Source organism: Engystomops pustulosus, chromosome 4 (assembly GCF_040894005.1).
Source record: "Engystomops pustulosus chromosome 4, aEngPut4.maternal, whole genome shotgun sequence".
In the NCBI taxonomy this organism is placed as follows: Eukaryota; Metazoa; Chordata; class Amphibia; order Anura; family Leptodactylidae; genus Engystomops; species Engystomops pustulosus.
In genome coordinates this window covers 30,720,815-30,742,815 of record NC_092414.1, presented here as the reverse complement: position 1 = coordinate 30,742,815, position 22,001 = coordinate 30,720,815, and the positions used below count along the sequence as shown (strand labels likewise).

The following is a 22,001-nucleotide window of genomic DNA, read 5'->3' as shown; positions in this document are numbered from 1 at the left end:
TTAAATTACTAGAATACCCCTTTAAAGAACATTACAGAACATTTCCCTGATCCCCGTATTATATAATAATCCTTGGAATGTGAATTATACAAGGATAGTTATGAAAGCGCCGACCACCAAACAGAAGCTTCTCGGATAAACGGAATGATCCGGTCATGGAGCAGCCTATAAATAGCTGCCGTGTTATATTGTGTGCAGCTCAGTGTTAATCAGGAGTTGCTGCCCTTCTTCTATTTATAGAACTTCTGCACAATCTGAACTTTGTTCCAAAAGAGAAAAAAAAAACTTTAAACAAATAAACCACTTGTTTTGTTTTGAGCTAAGGAAACTGCACCAATCAGTGGGCGGGGCGACGCTGTCAATCAAGGCGGGAAAAGCGTCGTGATAGGGCAAAGCGCAAATTCCTTTCCGTCTTCCACCCTTTTTTTCCCATCGCCTCCCCCGTAGACAAACAACTCCGTTTACAAAACACGACGTCAGCGCGTAGCTCCGCCCTGGTGTGGTGTAATTGGTTGGCGCCGGGCATGTCTCCCGTGACGTCACGCCCATGTATTGAGAGGAAAAAAAAAAAAAAGAGGAAAAAAAAAAGCAGTTTCAAGATGGCGGCTGCGCAGATAACAATGGCGAGAGGGCGAAGACGGTCCGGGCGGCTGTGAAGCGGGGGACTGGTCGCGCTCGGCGTTGCCTCCAGATGGCGGATTTTGTGGTTCCCCGGCACAGCGCGGTGATGGAGCGCCTCCGCCGGCGGATAGAGCTGTGCCGGCGGCATCATGGCAACTGCGAGTCCCGCTACGATGCTGTGGCCGGAGAGAGGCTGGAGATAGAGCGGACACACACCTTCCAGCTGCACCAGCGCTGCCTGCAGGCCAAGGCCAAGCGAGCGGGCAAGCACCGGCAGCAACCGGCCGCCAGCACAGCCGACAGCACCCGGAGCAGCCAGGCCGGCAGCGGCGCCATGGAGCCGGGGGACGGAGGCAGCAACGGGGAGCAGTGCCGGAGCAGCACCCTCATCGCGGTAAGAGCGGCACAGGTGCTGCCCCAAAACTTAGTACCAAAACTTTACCTAACTCCGCCCACCCCCCCCTAAACTGCAGTTTAGTCTGAACTTTTGCGCTAAATATCCACTTTCTGTCATAGAAATGAATTAGAATTTTGCGCCGTGGACCTGACAGAAGCGTCACCCTCTGATCTGTACGGCTAAGTTCACATTAGTGTCTCTTACCTCCGGTGAAGAACGGAACTATAATGTGTCTATTAAAAATCCCCTGAAAAAAATCAAAAAGTATGTTTGAATTAAAAATCACAACTATGTAAACTTTATGTCGTCCGTTTAGGTTCCCTTTAGGCAGCGATCTGTTATCCATGTGCCTTATTTTTTGACGGAGGCTGCGCTACTTTTCCTCCGTTTGGGGAAAAAAAAAAACACATGGTTAACGGACACCTGCATAAATGGATGTACTAAAATTTACACTAATGTCAATGGGATTTTGCATTGATACGTTTAAAGCTCCGTTCTTGAATTCTTTAGGAACAGTAATGGGGAAATTTATTGTTTTGTTTGTTGGAGAATAAGTTTTGACGCAACTTTTTACGATGCAGCATGTAATAAAAGCCAGAGCGGTACTCGTCATCCTGATGAGTGGCAGCGGAGCGAGTCCACCACCTTGTATGTTCACATACAGATTTTAAAACTACAACTCCCAGAATGCTCAGCGTTCTAGCCCATATGATCTTGTTCATTGGTGTCATCAGGTTACGTTTCTACAGGTTCAGTAGATGTTTGTAGTGATCGGTATATGACATCCTCACAGATGCATGAGATGTGACCCCCACCGTGTATTGGTCACCTCTGGGTTAAGAAGAAGAAGGATGGTCTCTTTATTTTGGTGGTCACATGGAGAGATCTGTTGTTGCTGATGGAGAGTGATGTGAAATTACAATTCCCAGCAAGCTCAGTGCAGTAGGTGGTTGGCGTCACCAGTTGTTTCACATATACAGAGGTTCAATAGATGCATGGTGTCATCAGTTGTGTGACCACTACACATGTTCTGTAGATGGAGATCATGATTCTGATTCCACTATGAATTGATCAACTGTTTTGGTCACCTTTGGGTTAGGGAGATGTTTGACAGTCTCTTTGTTTTGGTAGGCCACATGGTTGAGTTTTTTTTTTTTTTTTTTGCAGATGGAGAGCAATTTAAAATGACAATTCGCTGCATGCTCATTGTAACAGTTGGTTGGCGTCACTGCTTGTGCGACGTCCACCCGGGCTCGGGAGACGGTTGGCGTCACCGCCTGTGCGACGTCCACCCGGGCTCGGGAGACGGTTGGCGTCACCGCCTGTGCGACGTCCACCCGGGCTCGGGAGACGGTTGGCGTCACCGCCTGTGCGACGTCCACCCGGGCTCGGGAGACGGTTGGCGTCACCGCTTGTGCACTTGTCACCCAGTAAATCGATCATGATTTGATCCCACCACAAACTTATTTATTGATGGTGGGTGATGTAAAACTCCAGATCAGTATGTGACAAGTACACAAGCTCAGTAGATGGAGATCATAATTCTGTCACATTATTCCACTGTGAGTTTATCTTCTGCCTTGGTCGTCTTTTGGGTTAGGCAGAAGTTTGACAGTCTCTTTATTTTGGTGGCCCACATGGTTGAATCTGTTTCCGCAGATGGTGAGTGATGTAAAATGACAATTCCCAGCATGCTCAGTGCAGTAGATGGCGTCACCAGTTGTTTCACACCCAGTCATGTTCAGGAGATGGAGATCAATTCATGGTGGGATTGGAATCATGATCTTCTGCTTTGGTCTCCTAGAAGAGGTTTGTCTTGGTGGTCCACATGGTTGGATGGTATTTTTTTCGGCTGGGGACTGATACCAGGCTTGTGTGGGTGCTTGGAGGTCTAGCTGGTGGTAAGTCCTTTGTGATTGGTGCTATACTTTATTTGGTTTCTATGGCGTTACTAAATATTTGGTTCAGCCATTATGGACGGCCGTTGCGAGTGTTTACTTAGTATTCCCTATTCCTGTCCAACAACTTGTAGCACCATGTGAGCGCCTGCTCTGTTTACCAGTGGCTGTAGGTACCTCCTCCCCAGAACTTGTAGTCCTAAATTGTATGTACATTTTGTGGCTCCTGTAATTGGGTTGAGCACCCCCTCCTCTATATCTCACCCTTGTTCCCCGTTACAGTGAATGTTTGGACTCTCTTGGTCCTGGGTGAACATGTGGACAATGTCTTGGTGTTCGGTACCCAAGAGAAGAACTTGTTCTCATTCACTTAAATGTTTAGGACTAACATTTCATCCTAAAGCTATGGGGTTCACTTACTTACACCAGCATTAGTCTTTACTGTAGTAGCAATGGACATTTAAAAAAAAAAAATTTTTTTAACAACTAATGATCTCTGTTTTATATCGGGTCATGACTTTGCATATGTACAGCAGTGTAGGAGTTAACCCCCGTTTTGAGAGAGAGCAATGTGCTTTCGTCAGTCCTTTGTCACTCCCAGTGAGGAAATGAGTGAAGTTTACAGTAATCTGGCGTCGAGCATTGTCTCGGCGCTGGGAGGGTTAACCCAGTCACGGTGTGTCAGCCACTCGGCAGCGCTGTGAATGATTCACGTACTGTAGGAAGTTGCACCATGGGGCATGAGAGTGCAGCTGCCGGGAGGCCGGGTTAGTACTCGCTGCGCTCCATGGTGTGGTGCATATTAATGCAGGGGTGGGCACCACGCTGCCAGGCTGACTGCAGCCGCCCGCATCACTAGAAGACGCCATAGACAGTTGTAGGTGATGAGAAAGTGCCCAGCCTTCTCATCGGCGGGCACCTAAATAAATCTCAGTTTTTGGTAAGGACTGAGTGGGTGCGCTGAAAGCCACAAACTATTACTCAGGGTTGTACTGAGCCTCCAAAACCCTTGTGAGAGATCAGTCACATGTCCAATATCACGTGGATAAGTGACAAACCTTCATTGTGAGAGAACCCTTTTACCCCATCAGTGGGGCCCCTTGGTGTTTAGGGGGACAAACTGTGGTAGTCTTCTTATATCTGTTCTCCCTGGCCGCCACCATTCTAAAATCAACTTGTGCTAATGAGCCAGGTTGGCTCCTAGGGGTGTGTATCCAGAATGCCTCCACGCTGCTGGTATACAGGCTGTTAACACTGTTTCGTATCCCCCAACACTCTGACTTAATTGGAGGGGCCACGTGCTCCTGCACAGTGTAACAGCCTGTGAAGCTGCAGCATGGAAATGCTCTGGTAACTCCCCAAGAAGCCATCCTGACTCATTAGCATAATTCTAAGAGTTTATTTTAGAAGGAAGGAGGCTATGGATAACAAATATAAGAAGATTACCACAGTCACGCTGCAGGAAAGTTTTTGACTCTCCCCCTTAACTCTGGAATAGGGTGTAAGTGTCTGATGGCTGCGACCCTCACCGGAACATGAATGATGCTCTCTATTCACTCTAACAACTGTCCTCATCTGTCCTATAGACAATGATTGGAGCAGCAGAGTGTTGCTCCATATATAGCAACAGGATCTGACACTGGATAGGTGATACGCTGTGTGATAACCCCTCCATGCGCTGCCATTTATACCGGGGGGGGGGGGGGGGGGGGTGGCTTCTGATGGAGCGTGACAAGGCGTGAAGAGTGGCAAGAAAAGTGTTAATGGCGATGGGTAACATTGGCAGCGACCCCCTGCCACCCCCCCCCCCCCCCATTCCCTCTGGGGTTGGCAGGCCCTGGCTTCTGTTTGTGTGTTGGCCATGGCGTGTGATAAATGCGCCCGGGTAGACATCTTTTATGGAGTGTCTGTCAGCTGTAAAGCTGTAAGGTTTGTTTGCATTGGGTTGGCACGGAGCAGGCTTGGCAGCGGAGCCAGAGGCCTGTCTGCTGTGCATAGTTAGCAGGGATTTCAGCCTGGGTCGGACATGTAACTCATCTCAACTATCTCCTGCAAAGTTAACAAGAGTCTTGAAATGTTGGCAGGGCTTGGGCAGGCTGCCGGCCCGCTTAATGGGGAATGAAATGCCAGCCTCCCCTTTGCCCTCTTTGTTGTTGTTCTTCATTGCGATGGGCGGCAGTAGTGTCGGTGTATAATCTCACGCCACGGCGTTACAAGTGAGCAGTCTGAGAGATCTTCAAGGAAATGTGTTGTGGATGGTGCTGTGTGTGAGCAGGTAATGATAACCTCTAATGGCAGTGCCCCCGGGCGTCTCACCCAGCTCTTTACATACATTCAATGGATTGAAACCTGCATTTGTTATGCAGCGCCCCACCCCCCCTCCTGCTCTTCCTGTGTGTCAGTCCTCACTGTAGGAACTGCAGGGTGTATAGGAAGGCATTAGGACCCTGAAAGCGGGAGAATTAACCCTTTTCTAGCGCGGCTGCTCACTGCTTTAATACAGGATTTAGTTTTGCAGGTCTTGATACATCAGCATGGAAACTCCCATTTGAGTCACGGAGAGTGTGTGTGGTCAGGGCTGTGACTGTCATGATTTCCCCGGTGCCGTCCGGCGTGCAGGGATTTATAAGCCGCTCCATTTCAGCTTCTAAAAACTAAACTAAAGTTTTTTTTCTCTCTTGTATTTCTTCATGATCAGGTATGAACTCAGAACCATTGGGTGTCTGACACTACGATGTTGCAGTAGATATTGTTTCTGTAAGGCCTCATGCAACTTAAGGGGGGCTGTGACCCAGCTGCACAATTTGCAGTACCACCCCTCCCCCTTCTCCCAATGGTCTATGGCACCCGGTCATGTGAGCACACGCCATCTCACCGCACCGTGACAGACATGTCTTATGTCTCCCAGTTTTATGGCAGCGCACCGGCCACAGCGACATTCGATGGGGGACAGGCAGGTGAGGAACGCTCTCTCCCACTTTCTCCTGCACCTGACTAAGGGTGATGCCACACATGGCGTTTTTTGGTTCATTTTTGAAGCATGCGTTTTCAGTCCGTTTAAAAACGCATCCGTTTTTTTATCGTTTTTGTCAGTTTTTCCCAATTATCTTAATAGATAAACAGGTTGTAAGCCGCCACACGCATGGTAAACAGTCAAAAACGGATGGACTGAAAACGCATGCTATATACAGACCAAAAATGCCACGTGTGGCATCACCCTAAGGCCCGGGTGAGCATACGTTCTTCTTCAGAAGACCTAAAACTGATCATATTGAAACAGGACGGGCCATGGGGGCCTCGGAGAGACTTGATGAGGTCATGGAGGGCAACGTTCGAATAAATTTTTCCACCATGGTTAAAAGATTAGTGCTGCTACCGATTGCTGGTGCTAGTGGGACGTGCCAAATGTATAATACAGCAGCCAAGCTTTATTCCCCCCGCCCCAAATCCCCTGTATGGAAATGATGCAGCCCTCTCCAACCAGCCCCGTATTGATACCCCTCATAGACCCTGCAGGAGGTTTGTGTGGCAAAAGGTTCCTCCGACAGTATCACAATGTTTTAGGCTTTAGGCTACTTGCTACGGTAGATGTCACATGAGCTTTTCCTGGAGGTGTTTTTTTTTAGGCCTGTTGCGAGTTAGTCGTGTGCTTGTGGCAGTGTCTGGCCCGAATGTTCAGGTAACGGAACGTAACTCTGCATGCGGGTTTGTCGCATCAGACTGACTCGTTGGTTTTAGGCCTTATAGTGCCAGGGACCCACATATCGTGGTGTAGCCATGTTTTAAATCGGAGATGATGATAATTTTTAAATAGCGCCATCAAATTTCATAGCGCATTACAAATATAATATTACATTACATAGAGTACAAACAGTCATATGGAAGAATATTAGAGAGGGTCCTGCTTAGTCTAACAGCTGGCCACCTTGCAGTGATTTGCAGTTTCGGCAAAGGGGGTGAGCTATACCTGCAGCATTGTTGTGGATGCTAAGCACAGCATATAACCTCTGCAATGACGGTTTCTGCCCATGACAACACTTACGGACAGGCCTTGTTATCACGTGTAGGCTTCCATTTCTGCAGCTAGAAAGAAATAAATACATTTTGTGTTGGTTGTCCTGAGGACTAGTGGGCCTGAGCTCAGGAAAATGTTGTGATTTGGGCCAAAATAGTTTTGTTTGTTTTTTTGGGGGGTGCCAAATTTTCCTCTATACAGTAAATCCCCTTTAATCTCCCAAAACTCGTGAGGATTCACTAGAGGGGTTGGCCACATATGCTAAAGTTTAAAAGGGTAATAGAGTTACCCATATTATACTCAAGTTGTTAAAGTTTACCAGTCACATGATCTCCAGACAGCAGGACTGAGGACGGCCTGTGATGTTGTGTGTCCTGCTGGAGGGGGTGCGGAGTCATTATTGTATGTGACGGATGTACAATAATGACTGCATGGCCCCCTCTGTCACAGGAAGTCCTGGGTCCTGCTGCCAGAGGGGGGGGGGGTCATGTGACCCTTGCATCCCAGGATATAAATAGGTTAAAGGAAATCTTCCATCAAAATCTATCACATTTTACCAGTAAAACTAACTTCTAGACCCAAGCTCATTGACTTTTGTAATCTTCTTATTTATCCATGGCCATGTAGTATAATATTTTAAAATTATGCAAAGGGGGGGGGGTTAGTACTTAAAGGGAACCTGTCACCCGGAGACCCATTTTGAGCACTCCCCCAGTCCCCCCAGTTTTTGTATTAAAAATTGGTTTTACAGAAAAAAAGATATGTTATATTGTACCTTTTCATTAGCATCTGCTGTGTGACTAGGCAGTTGCCTTTTGGGAGGGTCTGGAAAGGAGCAGTTTCCCCCCACCCTTGGGTAACCACTCCTCCATGTGACCTTTTCAAATGTATGAAAACACCCATCACTGGGCTTAGCGACGCCCCCTGCTCCTCTACAGCCAATCCCGAGTGTGGGGAGTTATTCATATATTTGAAAAGGTCACATGTTTCTCAAGGGTGGGGGGGAACTGCTCCTTTCCAGCCCCTCCTAATTGGCAACTGCCTAGTCACACAGCAGATGCTAATGAAAGGTACAATATAACATATCTTTTTTTCTGTAAAACCTATTTTTTATACAAAAACACTTTGGCAGTGTATGTACTATGCTCTGTGGGGACTGGGGGAGTGCTAAAAATGGGTCTCCTGGTGACAGGTTCCCTTTAAACACTTCCCCCTCCCCTTTGATTATAGTCTGAGGAAGTTCTGAGGGAGCAGGGGGAGGGTTAGACAGTGTAACACTCTGTGAAGCTGAGGAGTGGACTCTGGTAATGCCCACCAAGAGCCCTTCTAACTCATCAGCATAATTCTAAGAGTTGATTTTAGAAGGAAGGAGGTCAGGGATAACACATATAAGATTACCACAGTCACGGTTCCTGGATCTATGAGTAATGCCCCTGGTTTATTATGATGCATTTGGATGGTAGATTCCCTTTAAAGGGGTTGTCCGAGAGTATGTAATAGTAATGTGGCTTAAGAGGTCCCCTGCCGTGCCCCATGTCCCAGCACTTGATATAGCGCTGGGACAGTGCTCAGGCCTCCCCGGAAGTTGTCCGAACGGAGCTCCGAGGGATTACAGCACGGGTAGCATCCGCTAAGGTAAGTACACTTTTTTTTTTTTATGCATCCCCCTCTCTGGTCACATCATTATTATTTTTTATTTTTTTTCTCCCACAACCCCTTTAAGTATAATATTGGTGACACAATTAGGATTTTATACTTGGTAAGTTTGATGTATGTGTCCAGCCCCTTTGTAGTGGATCTCCTGGTAGATATTCCAGGATCCCGGGGTGTCCTCACACAGTGATGTGTTGTGCGTGGCGGCTGGTGACAGCCCCGGACTGTACGATGCCCACTACATACCAGTGCCGGCTCTGCTCTCTATACTTGGCCTCTTCTTAGACCTCCATGTTGACCATCTCCAGAATAAATACTCTGCAGATCCCTGTCCTGCCTCGGCCACCTGTGCTCACAAAATGTCTTTTCGCTCGGGGTCCCGGCCTACTTTCATTTCCAATCCTTGAAATTCTGGTGGGTCGCACAGTGGGATCTTCAGGGGATGAGGTCTGGCAGTGTCTGCATTCTGAGGAACACTCTGTTCCTTTCGGGTCTAATATCGTTTGATGTTCTCTGAATTGCGCCTGTGGGTTGTGTCTGTGGCAGGGCAGCATGAGGATACATCCTGGACGCTCTCCCCTCATGATGGGAAGCATTATTTATCTCACTAAGTAATTTCTTCACTTCTCCATCAATGCACATCTGTTAAAAAGCTGAGGATTATGCTGCAAATTGCCCCTTAGAGTATCCCAAGCTTCCACAGCGCTCTCTGCATTGGGGCTGTATACATATATAACAGAATGGCTCCCAAAAAGGGGGAGATCTCCTACCAGAGGGATGGATGTGTGTCACACTCCCCATATGGTACGTGGCCAATGTGAAGTTGCTGTGTGCGTGGTCTCCCTGGCCATGGTGCCAGATGGTGGCATATATCAGTGTATGGCACCGCTGGGGTTTTCTATGTGACAGATAAATCCCTGACTTGCAGTGAGGATGTGTTACTAGGACCTCTTTAACACAGGCGTTGCAGAATTTTGGTCAGAGTTCGGTCAGTGAAAAACTGACAAGTTCCATCAAGGTTTTAAAGGAAATCTACCAGCAAAATCCATCACTATACACCAAGGACACTTACAGTACTCATAGATACAGGCACCAGGACTGTGGTAATCTTCTTGTGTTATCTATCCTTCATTCCTTCCTTTCTTCTAAAATCAACTTTTATAAATATACTATTGAGCCTGGATGGCTCCTGGTGGTGTCACCAGAGCCTCTACATGTTGCAGCTTCACAGGCTGTTACACTGTGCAGTAGCACTTGGCTCATCCGACTGGTTGGGGGGGGGGGTTTGCTATGGGAGAGGCGAAACAATGTTAACAGCCTATGAATCAGCAGCACTGGGTTGTTCTGGATACACCCCAGCAGCCTTCTTGCTCACTAGCATAAATGTTCTTAGTTGATTTTAGAAGGAAGAGGACATGCAAAACTGATATAATAAGATTACCGCAGTCACTGTGCCTGGGTCTATGAGAAAGTTTTAAAATGTATGCAAATGAGCAAGACGGGCTCTTTGGGATGTTTCTAGAGCCCCTACATCCCGCTCATTAGCGGGCTATTACACTGTGTAGATGCACGTCCCCCCCCCCGCCACCCCTTGTTGAGTGAGATCTCTGCAGAAGGTGGGAGGGGGAGTGCTGAGGGTGCAGAAGGAAGGAGTTGCAGTGTAACAGCCTGTGAAGGTGCAGCATTGAGGGGCTCTGGTAACTCTAGCACCTCAAGTTTTAAAAGTTGATTTTACAAGGAAGGAGGCCAAGGATAAAAAATATAAGCAGATTACATCAGTCACGGTGCGTGGGTCTATGAGTAAGGCTCCTTTCACACACGCTAAGCCCAGACCCGGGTGTAACATACATTTGGCTGGAGAGGTGAGCACTCTCCATCCCTCCCCTCTACATGGGGAACTGTACAGCATGCTCTGTTTTTTCCAGCAAAGGCCTGGTCCAGTGACCCATACCGTGCTGCGCACAATGCACTTCTATGGCGGCTGTATGTTAGCTGTCATACGCACGGCTAACATACATCGCCATACCTGTGTGTTAAAGGAGCCAAGTGCCTTTGGTTTATCACACTAGATTTTGATTTTAGATTGCCTTTAAAGGTTTTTTTTTTTGCGTACTTGAAAACAACCTGATGACTATGTTCTGTACCAATGGACCAGTGAAAAATGCATTACATGTGTTTCTCACAGTGCATTTTTGATGCGTTCCCATAAACTTTAATTTAGTTTTTTTTTTTTTTTTTTTTTTTTTAAATCTGCCTCAGGGTGCGGTCACACTTTGCGTTTAAAAATGCATTGGAATAGCTGAAGTGATTTGCCTAATTAAACAGCTGTTAACACTTGCATTTAAAAACCGCAAATGTTAACACTTGTGTTAACATGTTAAAAAAACGCATGCATTAACAGCTATGTTAACTCAAGCGTTAACAATGCATTAACAGATGTGTTTTGTAAACGCACGTGTTAACCGCAAGTCCTGCATGTCACAAATGTGCAGATGGAAGGGGATTTAGGAACTGGAACTGCTAAGAATTGTCAGATTGTTTGTACTTTTAAATTTTAAAATCATTAAAAATTTGATATTTAAAAAAAAATAAATTATGAGATAGGGGGTGTGTCTGACTACACAGAAACTTCCTGTAGTCGCTGTAACTTGTTGAAATTACAAAGGAGCTTCAGTAAGTTGTTATTTATCAGGGTGATTGTAGGAATAACGTGTTGGGGAGTAAGAGGTGTAGATAAGAGATGAGTGAGTACTTTCTCTGCCCTACTTACCCATCATACCCTGCATAAAGCTGCGTGTCCATGTGGAGATAAAAGATCTCCTTTCTGTCCCTCATAAACAATGTTCTTGGATATTCAGGTCGTGTTATTCTTAAGGGAGCGGGGTATGTGTAATTTTCTCATTTTTGTCTTTTCTAGAATATATGGGTCAGGATAATTAGGGGCCCCATGAATGGGTTTTTAATTAGCCGCCTGGCGCATACAGTAACCCTCCTATGTCTCAAGAATTCACCATTTAATGGGATCTGACAAACACCGAGGCTGCGAGCATCTGCTGCGGCTGCCGCTTTTAACGCTGTGGGTGCTGGTTTCTCGCTGCCGGTGTCTTCTTCTGCTTTGCCCAGACTGCAGAAACCTTCTCCCACATGTCATGGTTAGGATAACGGATCGGCTTCTAAGGTTGCCTTGTGTCCTTATATCAACCCCTCCGTGCACTAGGCACAAACCCAGTACACATTCCAGAGCTCCATGTAATCGTCCGCTCTCCGGCGCTAAGCTCTGCTATTAAAGGTACAGCTACACGTGGAAGCAAAAATTGTAAGTATCAGCGCTCCTGCGCGTCCAGCGGATGTTCTCGTAGCACTGTAAGGGTTACACTATAGATCTGGTGCTCCCCCCCCCCCCCCCCCATCAATAAACTTCTGGGATCTGAATTTTTTTTTAATAATATTTTTGTATTGATATGGTGAAAGGACTGCGGGATGTAGCCGGCTCCATCTGCTCTGCAACGAAACATTGAATGTGTCCCGAAACGCACATTTGTACTCGAGAAGCCAAATCTATGCACTTTGCATCTTAGATGGGGTGCGCAACGTGATGATTTTGGAACAACTTGTGTTCTTTGTAGGCAGGTGCACTAATGACTCTGTATAGGAAGGTAAAACCATCTCCATATATCCATAGGCCTGCATTTACCCAACTGAGGCTGAAGCAGTGTCCCTACGCCCACGTCGGGGTGCTACGCATTGCCAAACATTTCTCTTAAAGCTATATAGTAAAGTGCAGCAAGTTGTGCCGCTCCGTGCCACCCTGACTTGGACTCTCCTTTTGGCCACAGTTGGGTGACTGGAGGTCTATGGATATCAACATTTGTAGACTGAAAGATCCGGACAGCACATCCGTGCCCGATACAATGATCGATTACTTCTAGACCACGTTAACAAAAGAAATGTGAAGTTCTTCGATATGTTTTGATCAAATTGCTGAAGTCCATTAACCGTTGAGACCACATTGACTGACCGGTGGGGACTCGGGACCTGTTCACAGCGTGCAGTGCATTGCTGAAGCTGGTTCTGTGATGCGGCGCTGGTGAAGACCTGAGGCCCAGAGCAATAAGGGGCTTGGCCTATTACTATAGGTACTGGGGGGCATTTGGGTCTTGCTGGTGCTGTGCCAAAGTGGATGCCATGTGATGCTGCACCCACTAGCATAGGGACCCACTAAAATTAGGGCACCTTGAAATGGTTAGTGGCTTTTTCAATTTGATCAAAATGTAACTAAGAAGCGTGTTGCCTAGAGGTAATAGATCATTGTAAAATGTGTGGATGTGCAGTCCCAACCTTTCTCTCTCAAAAGAGAGGGATGTATTTGATGTATAGGAGTGTAGTGCTCTCCAGTCGAATGTTTGCTACACCCATGTGCTGCTCCGGGCCTAGCAAAAGGAGCTCTACTCATAGATCCTGGATATAGACACAGAGGGAAGATTATTAACTCCGTTACTCATGTAGTAATTCGTAGATCTACAGTGGTCGTGTACCACCAGCCCGAGGGTGCGCTCACACATTCGGTTTTTCAGATGCAGGTTTCAAAGAAAAAAGTATGTTGGATCATAATGGGTGATAACATATCATTGAAGCTCCTCCTCCATTGAAGCCATGTTTGGGTTTACTACGCTGAGCGTCACGTTGACATCTACTGCCGTCTTCCAGGTTAGAAGTTGACTACGTTCCTTCAAGCTGTTTTGTAGGCTCAGTCTTGTCCCATAAATGTTGCTTCCTTCAGAATTACTTTGCAATTTGTCTATAGACACTGACATGAGGGAAACGCCTTCAAAGGTTGCTCGGTGGCTAGAAATTGGTGAGGTCAGGACTCTTCATCCCTGAACCTGCCTTATGGAATGCATCTTCTTAGAAATTCGGCTTTAATACTGGTTACTGGAGATGCTCTAATTCACCCTCGTGTCAGACTGGTTGTTGGGCAGTCTCTTCCCAAGCAACCAGTCTGCATCAAATCATCCGGCAGCAGTCCCCACGGCTCACCCTCTGTTATTGGTTGATTTAGTTCAGATTGTTGCACATTTAAAGGGAATGATCCATGTCCCTGATAAACCAGGGACAGTGACTGTGGTAATTTTCTTGGATTTGTTATCCATGGCCTTCCTTCTAAAATAAACTTTTAGAATTCTGCTAATGAACCATAAGGGCTCTGGGAGTCCCTCTATGCTTTAGCTTCAGAGGCTGTTACACTGTGCAAGCAGCACTCCTTCCCCCCACCCCCCACGGTGATATTACAGCAGGCAGTGGGAGGGGAATTGCTCCTGCACAGTGTAAAAGCCAGCAAATTTGCTTTACTGGTGACAACACACTCAGCCAATTTTGCTAATGGGCCTGAAGGGCTCCGGGTGTTATTTGCCAGAGCCCCTCCCTTGCTGCAGCTTCATACACTGTTACACTTTTTTTTTTTTTTTTGTTCATCTTCTGTTAATAAAGCTGCATGTAAAAATGGAGTTCTCTTCTTGCCAGTTTCATAGATGTATGATGTCCTGTAAGGATGTGGTCACTAGCACATGGGAGGTCGGGCTCGGCCCAATCACATATGTGTTACCAGTGAAATGCATGCGATCGGAAACCAGCACCCAGTGTCTTGCATTTAAACAATACAAACAAGACATCGGGTGCTGGTTAGCGATAACATGCGTTTCACCGGAAGCACGTATGTGATCCCCCTCCTCCCCTAGTGTGATAGAAGCACAACAACAGCGGCAGAGGTGACCGAGGCCTACGTGTAGCTTCATATTGGTGGTCACCCTTCATGGTGTGGAGCTCCTCTAATGACGGTGTGACGTCGCCTATAACGTCTGGGCAGCAGCTCTTCCCGGTATACAGACGGCTTCCTGTGTGGGATATCTGACCGTGGGCCCCATATTGGACCAGTTTAGCCAGTACGCAGTATTTTAATGGCATCTTTCTGAGAATGGAGGTAAAGCAGAGTTCAGGTATGTGCTCCTCAGCTGCTGCACACTTGGTATTGGTTTGTACATGTCTGCGCTGCTTCATCAGTCTGTATTATCGTCTATGCTGCTGCTGGTGGCCCGTAGTCAGTTTTTGCTGGTTTAGTTTTTTTTTCTTCCTGGATTTTCAGTAGTTAGATATTTTCATGTAGAGAATATCAGATTACTGCCGGTCCTTCTACAAGACCTGTATGAGGAGAGATAGGGGGGGCTTCAGTAATGTTTACAGCAGTGATGGGTGGGTTACATATGTAATATGGAAGACCCCTGGGCCCACATAAAGCGGGATTGCAGTCTATCACACTTATGTGAAGGCCGTCTGCCATTCATTATTTCGGCTAAGTGCATGATATCGGCAATAAATCTTTGCATTGATGCGGATTTCATGATGATCTTTCCTGAAAATTGTCGGATCACAGGTGAATTGAAGACGGAACTAAAAGCACATTGAAATGCATTACAAATAGCACAAGTCTGTATCTGGTGTGGATGCACATGAGTATTTTTATAATAACCTGGCAAATCACAACGTATGGAGTTGGCCCAATGGAAGCCATAATACATGTGCCACTGGTTAGACTCTGATCCTTCAGGATGTAACGTTTTTGATCAGTGAAAAACCCGACTGTGTGTCTCTGTGTGTCTCTGTGTGTCTCTGTGTGTCTCTGTGTGTCTCTGTGTGTCTCTGTGTGTCTCTGTGTGTCTCTGTGTGTCTCTGTGTGTCTCTGTGTGTCTCTGTGTGTCTCTGTGTGTCTCTGTGTGTCTCTGTGTGTCTCTGTGTGTCTCTGTGTGTCTCTGTGTGTCTCTGTGTGTCTCTGTGTGTCTCTGTGTGTCTCTGTGTGTCTCTGTGTGTCTCTGTGTGTCTCTGTGTGTCTCTGTGTGTCTCTGTGTGTCTCTGTGTGTCTCTGTGTGTCTCTGTGTGTCTCTGTGTGTCTCTGTGTGTCTCTGTGTGTCTCTGTGTGTCTCTGTGCGTCTCTGTGCGTCTCTGTGTGTCTCTGTGCGTCTCTGTGCGTCTCTGTGCGTCTCTGTGCGTCTCTGTGCGTCTCTGTGCGTCTCTGTGCGTCTCTGTGCGTCTCTGTGCGTCTCTGTGCGTCTCTGTGCGTCTCTGTGCGTCTCTGTGCGTCTCTGTGCGTCTCTGTGCGTCTCTGTGCGTCTCTGTGCGTCTCTGTGCGTCTCTGTGCGTCTCTGTGCGTCTCTGTCATTAGACAACTGAAATTCACTGAATCGAATGGACATGGGGAGTTCAGCTCAATGGTTCTAGGTTCGGTCCGGTTAATCGCGCAAGTGCCAGTTTGTGGGACCATAGGGTTTAAAGGAAATCTAGCATCCTAATCCATCATAATAAGCCAGGGACACTTACTCATAGATCCAGGCACCGAGACTGTGGTAATCTGCTTATATTTGTAACCCATGGCCACCTTCCTTCTAAAATCAACTTTTAAAATTATGCTAATGAGGCTGAAGGGTTCAGAGGGTTTTACCAGAGCCACTCGGTGCAGAAACTTTGCTGCCTTTTACATTGTGCAGCAGAAATTCCTCCTTCCCCTGGCTGCTGTTATCTCACAGTGGTGAAGGTGGCTTGTGTAGTTTAACAGCCTGTGAATCTACAACATTGGAGGGGCTCTGGTAACACTCCCCCGATCACGTTTGGCTCATTAGCATAATTATAAAAGTTGATTGTATGAGGAAGGAGGCCATAAATATCAAGATTACAACAGTCTCTGTGCCTGGATTTATGAGTAAGTGTCTCTGGTTTATCATGATGGATTATGATGGTAGATTTCCTATAAGGGAACATAAACATAGGGAATATATGCACTGGGTTAACCTCTGGCGGAGCCTATGGCTAATCATCTGACTTGTAAAATGTAGGTTTTATACTCTTTAAACTATAACACCACACAAAGGTTGAAAGTAGCAGAAGATTTCACTGTAAAACTCGGACAATTTCTCATGTTTTCACACAATTGTGGCAATTTTGCTAAATTTCTGGCACTTCCCAGCAAGAGTGCAAAGGCTGCGGCCCCCTGGTAGCCGGGGCTGGGCTTTCCTATAGGACGCAGGGCACATGTGTGATTAGCTAACAAGTCCCGTCATGTAATTACCTTGTGTCTAATTGTCACCTACAAATTTGTTTTGTATTTTTTCATTTTCTAAATTACTGCATTGTTTACGTCCCCGGGGGAACATGGTATCGGAGAAGAATAAATCCTAATACTCCGGGTCTAATGGCGATCGTAGGGCAGTATTTACACATCATTGAGAGATGGGACATGGTTGTGATTCCATAGATTATTATGGATGTGGCCGGACACTGATCACTGCAATCTCCCTTTGCTTTCGACACACGCCACTTCCCGTGTTTCCTCCGTTGGCCCCAGGCTGAGGTTATTCGCTGCTCTTCGCAGTCCGTTCTGGTTCAGCTTCCCGTGGCCGGTGAGAGGTTGAGCCACAGGCGCCTGCCAGACCCCCTCCCGCAGAGCAGGGGGTAGAAGGCATGGCAGCCCTTTCTCTCCGCTGCATTCCCAGACTGGTCCCAGTCTGCCCTGCATTCCCATTTGTGGATGTCATCAGGAGGGACTGCATTCCTTATCTCCGGCTAACGCTTCCTGTCTGTGTTGAGTTGCATATGTGTGACTTGTCTGTGCTGCCGCTGCTCCCACCTCCTCCTGCATCTTGTATCGGTCCTTATATTACCTTGTTGTGATGCAAACATGAGCAAGATCCTTTAAAAAACGGCGCCAAACTTTTTGAAAGTGTAAATTTTTTTAGCTTTACTACTTTGACCAGCAAAATCACACCACAAAAGAACAAAATAAACCAATGTCTGTAAGGCGGAGGTAAAGCCAAGATTTGGGAGGGGGAAGCTTAAGATTTGTGGATCGTGCTGACCTATCTGTGACACTTTATAGGGAGTTTTTGGGCAAAGACACGAGACTGATGTGACTTTCCGGTGTGTCGTGAAGTTAAAATAAGAAAAAGGAAGTTGGTGGAGAGGAACAATAGAGCGGTGGGGGAAACCTGGATGTGTCATGAGGGGGAGAGGGCAGGATAGATCTGGGGAACACAAGCCAACTTCACCACCATCAAGACTATGGGACACCTCCACTTATCTGGTGTGATCATCATATATTTTTATAGAAAACCTTTCTACGGACTTATTGACATCTGCAAAAAGTTTACTTTTTTCATATGTTCAGTATAAGAACCAAACCCAATATTTACACCTAATTTATGTAGATGTGGTCTTCACTCTCTTCCTTTGTGCCATGTGTTGGGGGTAGAGATGAGGTAATTGAAAGAATTGTATTTCAAGATGTCATATGTGTTACTGGGGGAGATAGGAATGACCCGAGTGGTCCGGCAGCAGCGCATTCCACCATCCATCGTATAAAGATTCCGTGGACGTGGTCGTAAACGCGAGGGCAATTTCACCTGAAAATCTTGTATGATCTCCAGTTCACTACTGGACTTAATGAAGCTGTGATAAAGATATGACGTGTATTGTGTATATACAAAGACTCGCGTCAGAGGCCGGATTCCTGGGGACGAGGAATGCGAGAGTAATTCTGGTCACAGTTTACGGTCACTATCTGTGGACGGCTGGAATTAAAAGGTTGCCAAAAGACTTCCAAGAGTGGGAGACTTTTTCCAGAAATCATGCCACTTCTATGCAGAGGCTGGGTCTGGTATTACAGTTCTGGTTGAGTAAATAAGGTAAGGCTGTCCCTCCGCTACATCGGTTGCTCACATAAATGGGAGTAATTCCCCCCCCCCCCCCCCCCCAATGTGAATGGTGTAGTAGTTGAGCATTCACACTTACAGGACCCCTATTCTCCTGATCTGCTGGGGGTATCTGTATGCCTAATTCTTATTCCATGGAAAGGTGATAAGCTTAAACCTTAAGAAAGTCCCTCATACGGCCTTGCATCTATTTAAATAGCCCTTGATCTGGTAGGATTGGCCGCCTCGGATTGATCCTTGTATTTGGTCGCACTTTGAAATCGATAACATTGAAATAACCCAAACAGATCAGACTGATGTGCGACCCAGAGACAGGATTTCTCCTTTATCACCAACGTGAAAAAGTGACCCCAATCACAGAAGCCCCTCCAAGAAGAAAGGGCGAGGCGGAGGATCTGACCATTCAATGTGCAGCTTGTGGAGAAACTAGCCCCTTCCCTATTATACTGTCACAATAGACCTGCTCTTTGATCAACTCCCTATTGTATAAGACCAAGGCCAATGATCCACAGACAAAATAGACAAGCGTTCCCTCCCCCCGATTTGTAGCCTTAAGGCAGCAACTTGTAGCCTAAAGGAGAGGATCCTGAAGCCTTTAATTTATTACATCTGATGAGAAACTTCCCCCAAACATCTGATGTGATGGAGGATCTGATCGTCCAGGCACAAGACGCCATTGATGGCTGATGAATCCATTATAGCAATGTGCTGTGCCCCTATGGGTGTGATTGGACATGTATATACACCTATTCTTAACCCCTCATGTGGTGGTGGGAGAGAAGAGCTGGGCGTGCATGTGTCTTGAATAGGGAGAGGGAATTGGTGTTCTCCTCTAATGGCCACGTATCAAGTGTGAGAACCTAATGCAGAGGTCCAACATCCCAAATTTTCATTGGGATCACAGTAACTCTCACGGCCAGTGTTGTGGCAAAGAAAAGGGTCTGATAAAGTCTGTTTTCCCCATGTGCCCGTCTGTGTAAACGCTGCTGACTTTGGGCCCGGTTGGACTGGATCCTGTTGGTGAGGACAGAACGTGCTGTATTATCCCGAATCGTCCTATCATTAGAGATGCTAGACAGTCGGCGATGTGACGCTGGATGCCGGCACCTACCCCACTGTTTGTGCTTGTCTCTTTCATGACTCGGGTCCACGCTGTTCCCTTTAAATTGTGGCTCATTACTTGGCTAGTAGTTCGCTCGGCGGTTGTTTGGTTATTCTTATGGAAGGTTCATCATGTTCTGCCCTCGTCCTCCTCCAATATAAGCAATTGTTCTGAGTCACCGTGCTTCAAAGCCGCATAATCCCCTGAACACCAGCGCCGCTGCTTTGTGTCCAGCTTTGTAAAGGTTACCGCAGAAGAGGAATGGGCTCCCTTTAACCCGTTAACTCCAGGAATGAGTCGCTATTACGGGGTTGACATGCTGGGCGTTGTAGTGTCTGGATTTAAGGGAACCTCGCTTGTGTTCTGTGTCGTGAACAATGAACGCCTTTGTCAGTGGGGTTACTACAGGTTATCGGAGCTGGGGCTGCGTTGCATTGTGTTAGCAGGCTTGGCTTGTGTACATTGCTTTCAAAATTTTCTGTGACCGTGTAAGCACAAGACTTCGAACCTGCTCAGATGGGTGCAAGGGACCCCAATGTCCACCATAGCTGAGGATATGAGCACGGATGTCTACCACCACCTACCTCATATCTTCTTTGTAGAATGGATGGGATCAGGGCACAGAAACCTCTGACTTGGGATCTGCCTGGGCTGAATGCAGACACTGGCATATGCCAGCCTTCATACCAGCCGGACGGGAGCTTTACTAGTGTGTGTGTGTGTGTGTGTGTATGATCTATATACAACCTTAAAGAAAATATATGGTCAAAATCAAGCCTGGATAAACCAGTGACACTTGCTCATAGATCCAGGCGCCATGACTAATCTGTCTATTTATTATTCTTGGTCTCCTAACTTCTAAAATCAACTTTCAAAATTATGAAGCGCTCTGGGGGGTGTTATCAGAGCCCTCAGTGCTTCAGGTTCACAGGCTGTTACAATGAGCAGAACAGTCTGGCCAAACTTCCTGCTCCCTCCCTCCCTCTTTACTTTTGTAAACTAGCAGCAGCAGGAAGTGCAGGGGGAGACCTGATATGCTCATTGTAACAGCATGTGAAGCTGTGGGGCTCTGGAAACACTCATCAGATGCCTTCTGGCTCTTTAGCATAATTATAAGTTTGTTTTAGAAGGAAGGACGTCATGTCACTGTACCTGCGTCCCTGGTTTATACATGAGTGTTTTGGGTATTAAATGGGTGTCTGTTCCCCTGTTTTGTTGTTGACCTATGCTAGAGATAGGTCATTGACTCCTATTGGTATGGATCTCACACCCTGTCCCTGCATTAATTTTTTTAAAAATTTTTTTATTTTTTATTTTTTGGTGATTTACAGAAAATTGCAATGAAATGCAGCCAGAATCTCAACCTGGAAACCCATCTGCTGCGTATAGATCCATATTGGTATCAGTTACATGTAGGACAGGGGTCAGCAACTCCCAGCTGTTGTGCAACTACAAAACTACCAGCATGCTCTGCTCCAGCATACAGAACAGCCAAGCATGCTGGGAATTATAGTTCCACATAGCGTCAGAGGTCACTGACCCCCGTTGTAAGCGATAACATGTTTCAAGTATTTTTGTTCAGGTCCCTTGTCCTGTCATTGCCCCTATAGGGGACAGGCCCCTACACTTTAGAGCCATTTTTTTTTTGTAATTATACGTTGAGTTTTGTCTTTCTAGGCCAAAAGTGGTGAAAAAGTTATAGATGTAAAGATGAAGGCCGGGGAAAGGGGTTGGCCGCTAATTTATGGTCCAAGAAGTAATTAAGGTCAAGGCTAAGAATTTCACACCGGGTCAGTAGGCAGCGCCACCCCTTTAAATGTGTGTTTACGACTTTAAGGAATGTCCGTGAGTCACTACATAAACAGCTTCTCCTGTTCTCTGCCTCATCCATGTGCAGGGAGCAGGGGTTGTCCTATCATGAATCCGCAGGTGCCTGGCGTGAAGCAACCCACCCATAGTGCCGCAACGGGGCAACGTGGATTGTTTTAATATTTCCATTTAAAAAAAAAACAATTATTCATGATTTTAGCAAATCTTTGCAAATCTCTCCTTGAGCTGAGGCTATTACTAAGTAGTTCTTAAATGGGCACCCCAATAAATATGTATCTATCTATCTGATCCCCTCTCCCCCGTCGTTGGGGGCTATAATGAGTATTTCTAGTCCAGGAGTTGAACACCTAATTTGACCCCCATTTCTGTGGCAGCCTTCTTCAAAACACAGCGCCACCCTTGGCCAAAGGTTAGGTATGGTATTGCAGTTCAGTTCACTTTAAAGGAGGTTAAACTGCAATACCACGCACAACTTATAGACAGGAGTGGCGCTGTTTCAATCTTTTTTTTTTATGTGTGGAGTCACTACATGGTTTCATGATTCTGCTACTGAAGGTTTATTAGCTTTGAGTGTGTCAGGAAATCGGAACGCTGCAGGTTTTATAATGTTTGTATTGTTAATATCCTTTATTTTGCACCTAGTTCCATGCTAGAAATCCAAAGCTTATCCGGAACGTCTGCATCTAACATAAAGGTGTATATAGGCCCGTGGCTATAGCTATTCCTCTAAGCT

The 22,001-nt window shown here is 46.5% G+C and overlaps 1 protein-coding gene across 2 annotated transcripts in view; it reads left to right on the top strand.

Moving 5' to 3' along the window:
* Positions 1-557: 557 nt before the first annotated feature.
* Positions 558-22,001, top strand: part of MAML1 (mastermind like transcriptional coactivator 1) — a 41,825-nt gene continuing 20,381 nt past the window's right edge. The window contains exon 1 of one of the 2 annotated variants that reach the window (XM_072145626.1): positions 558-1,015. In XM_072145626.1, coding sequence (XP_072001727.1) covers positions 692-1,015 — 324 coding nt within the window. In that variant the 5' untranslated portion in view covers positions 558-691. The remainder of the gene's footprint in view (positions 1,016-22,001) is intronic. The other variant, XM_072145627.1, reaches the window with a different exon arrangement.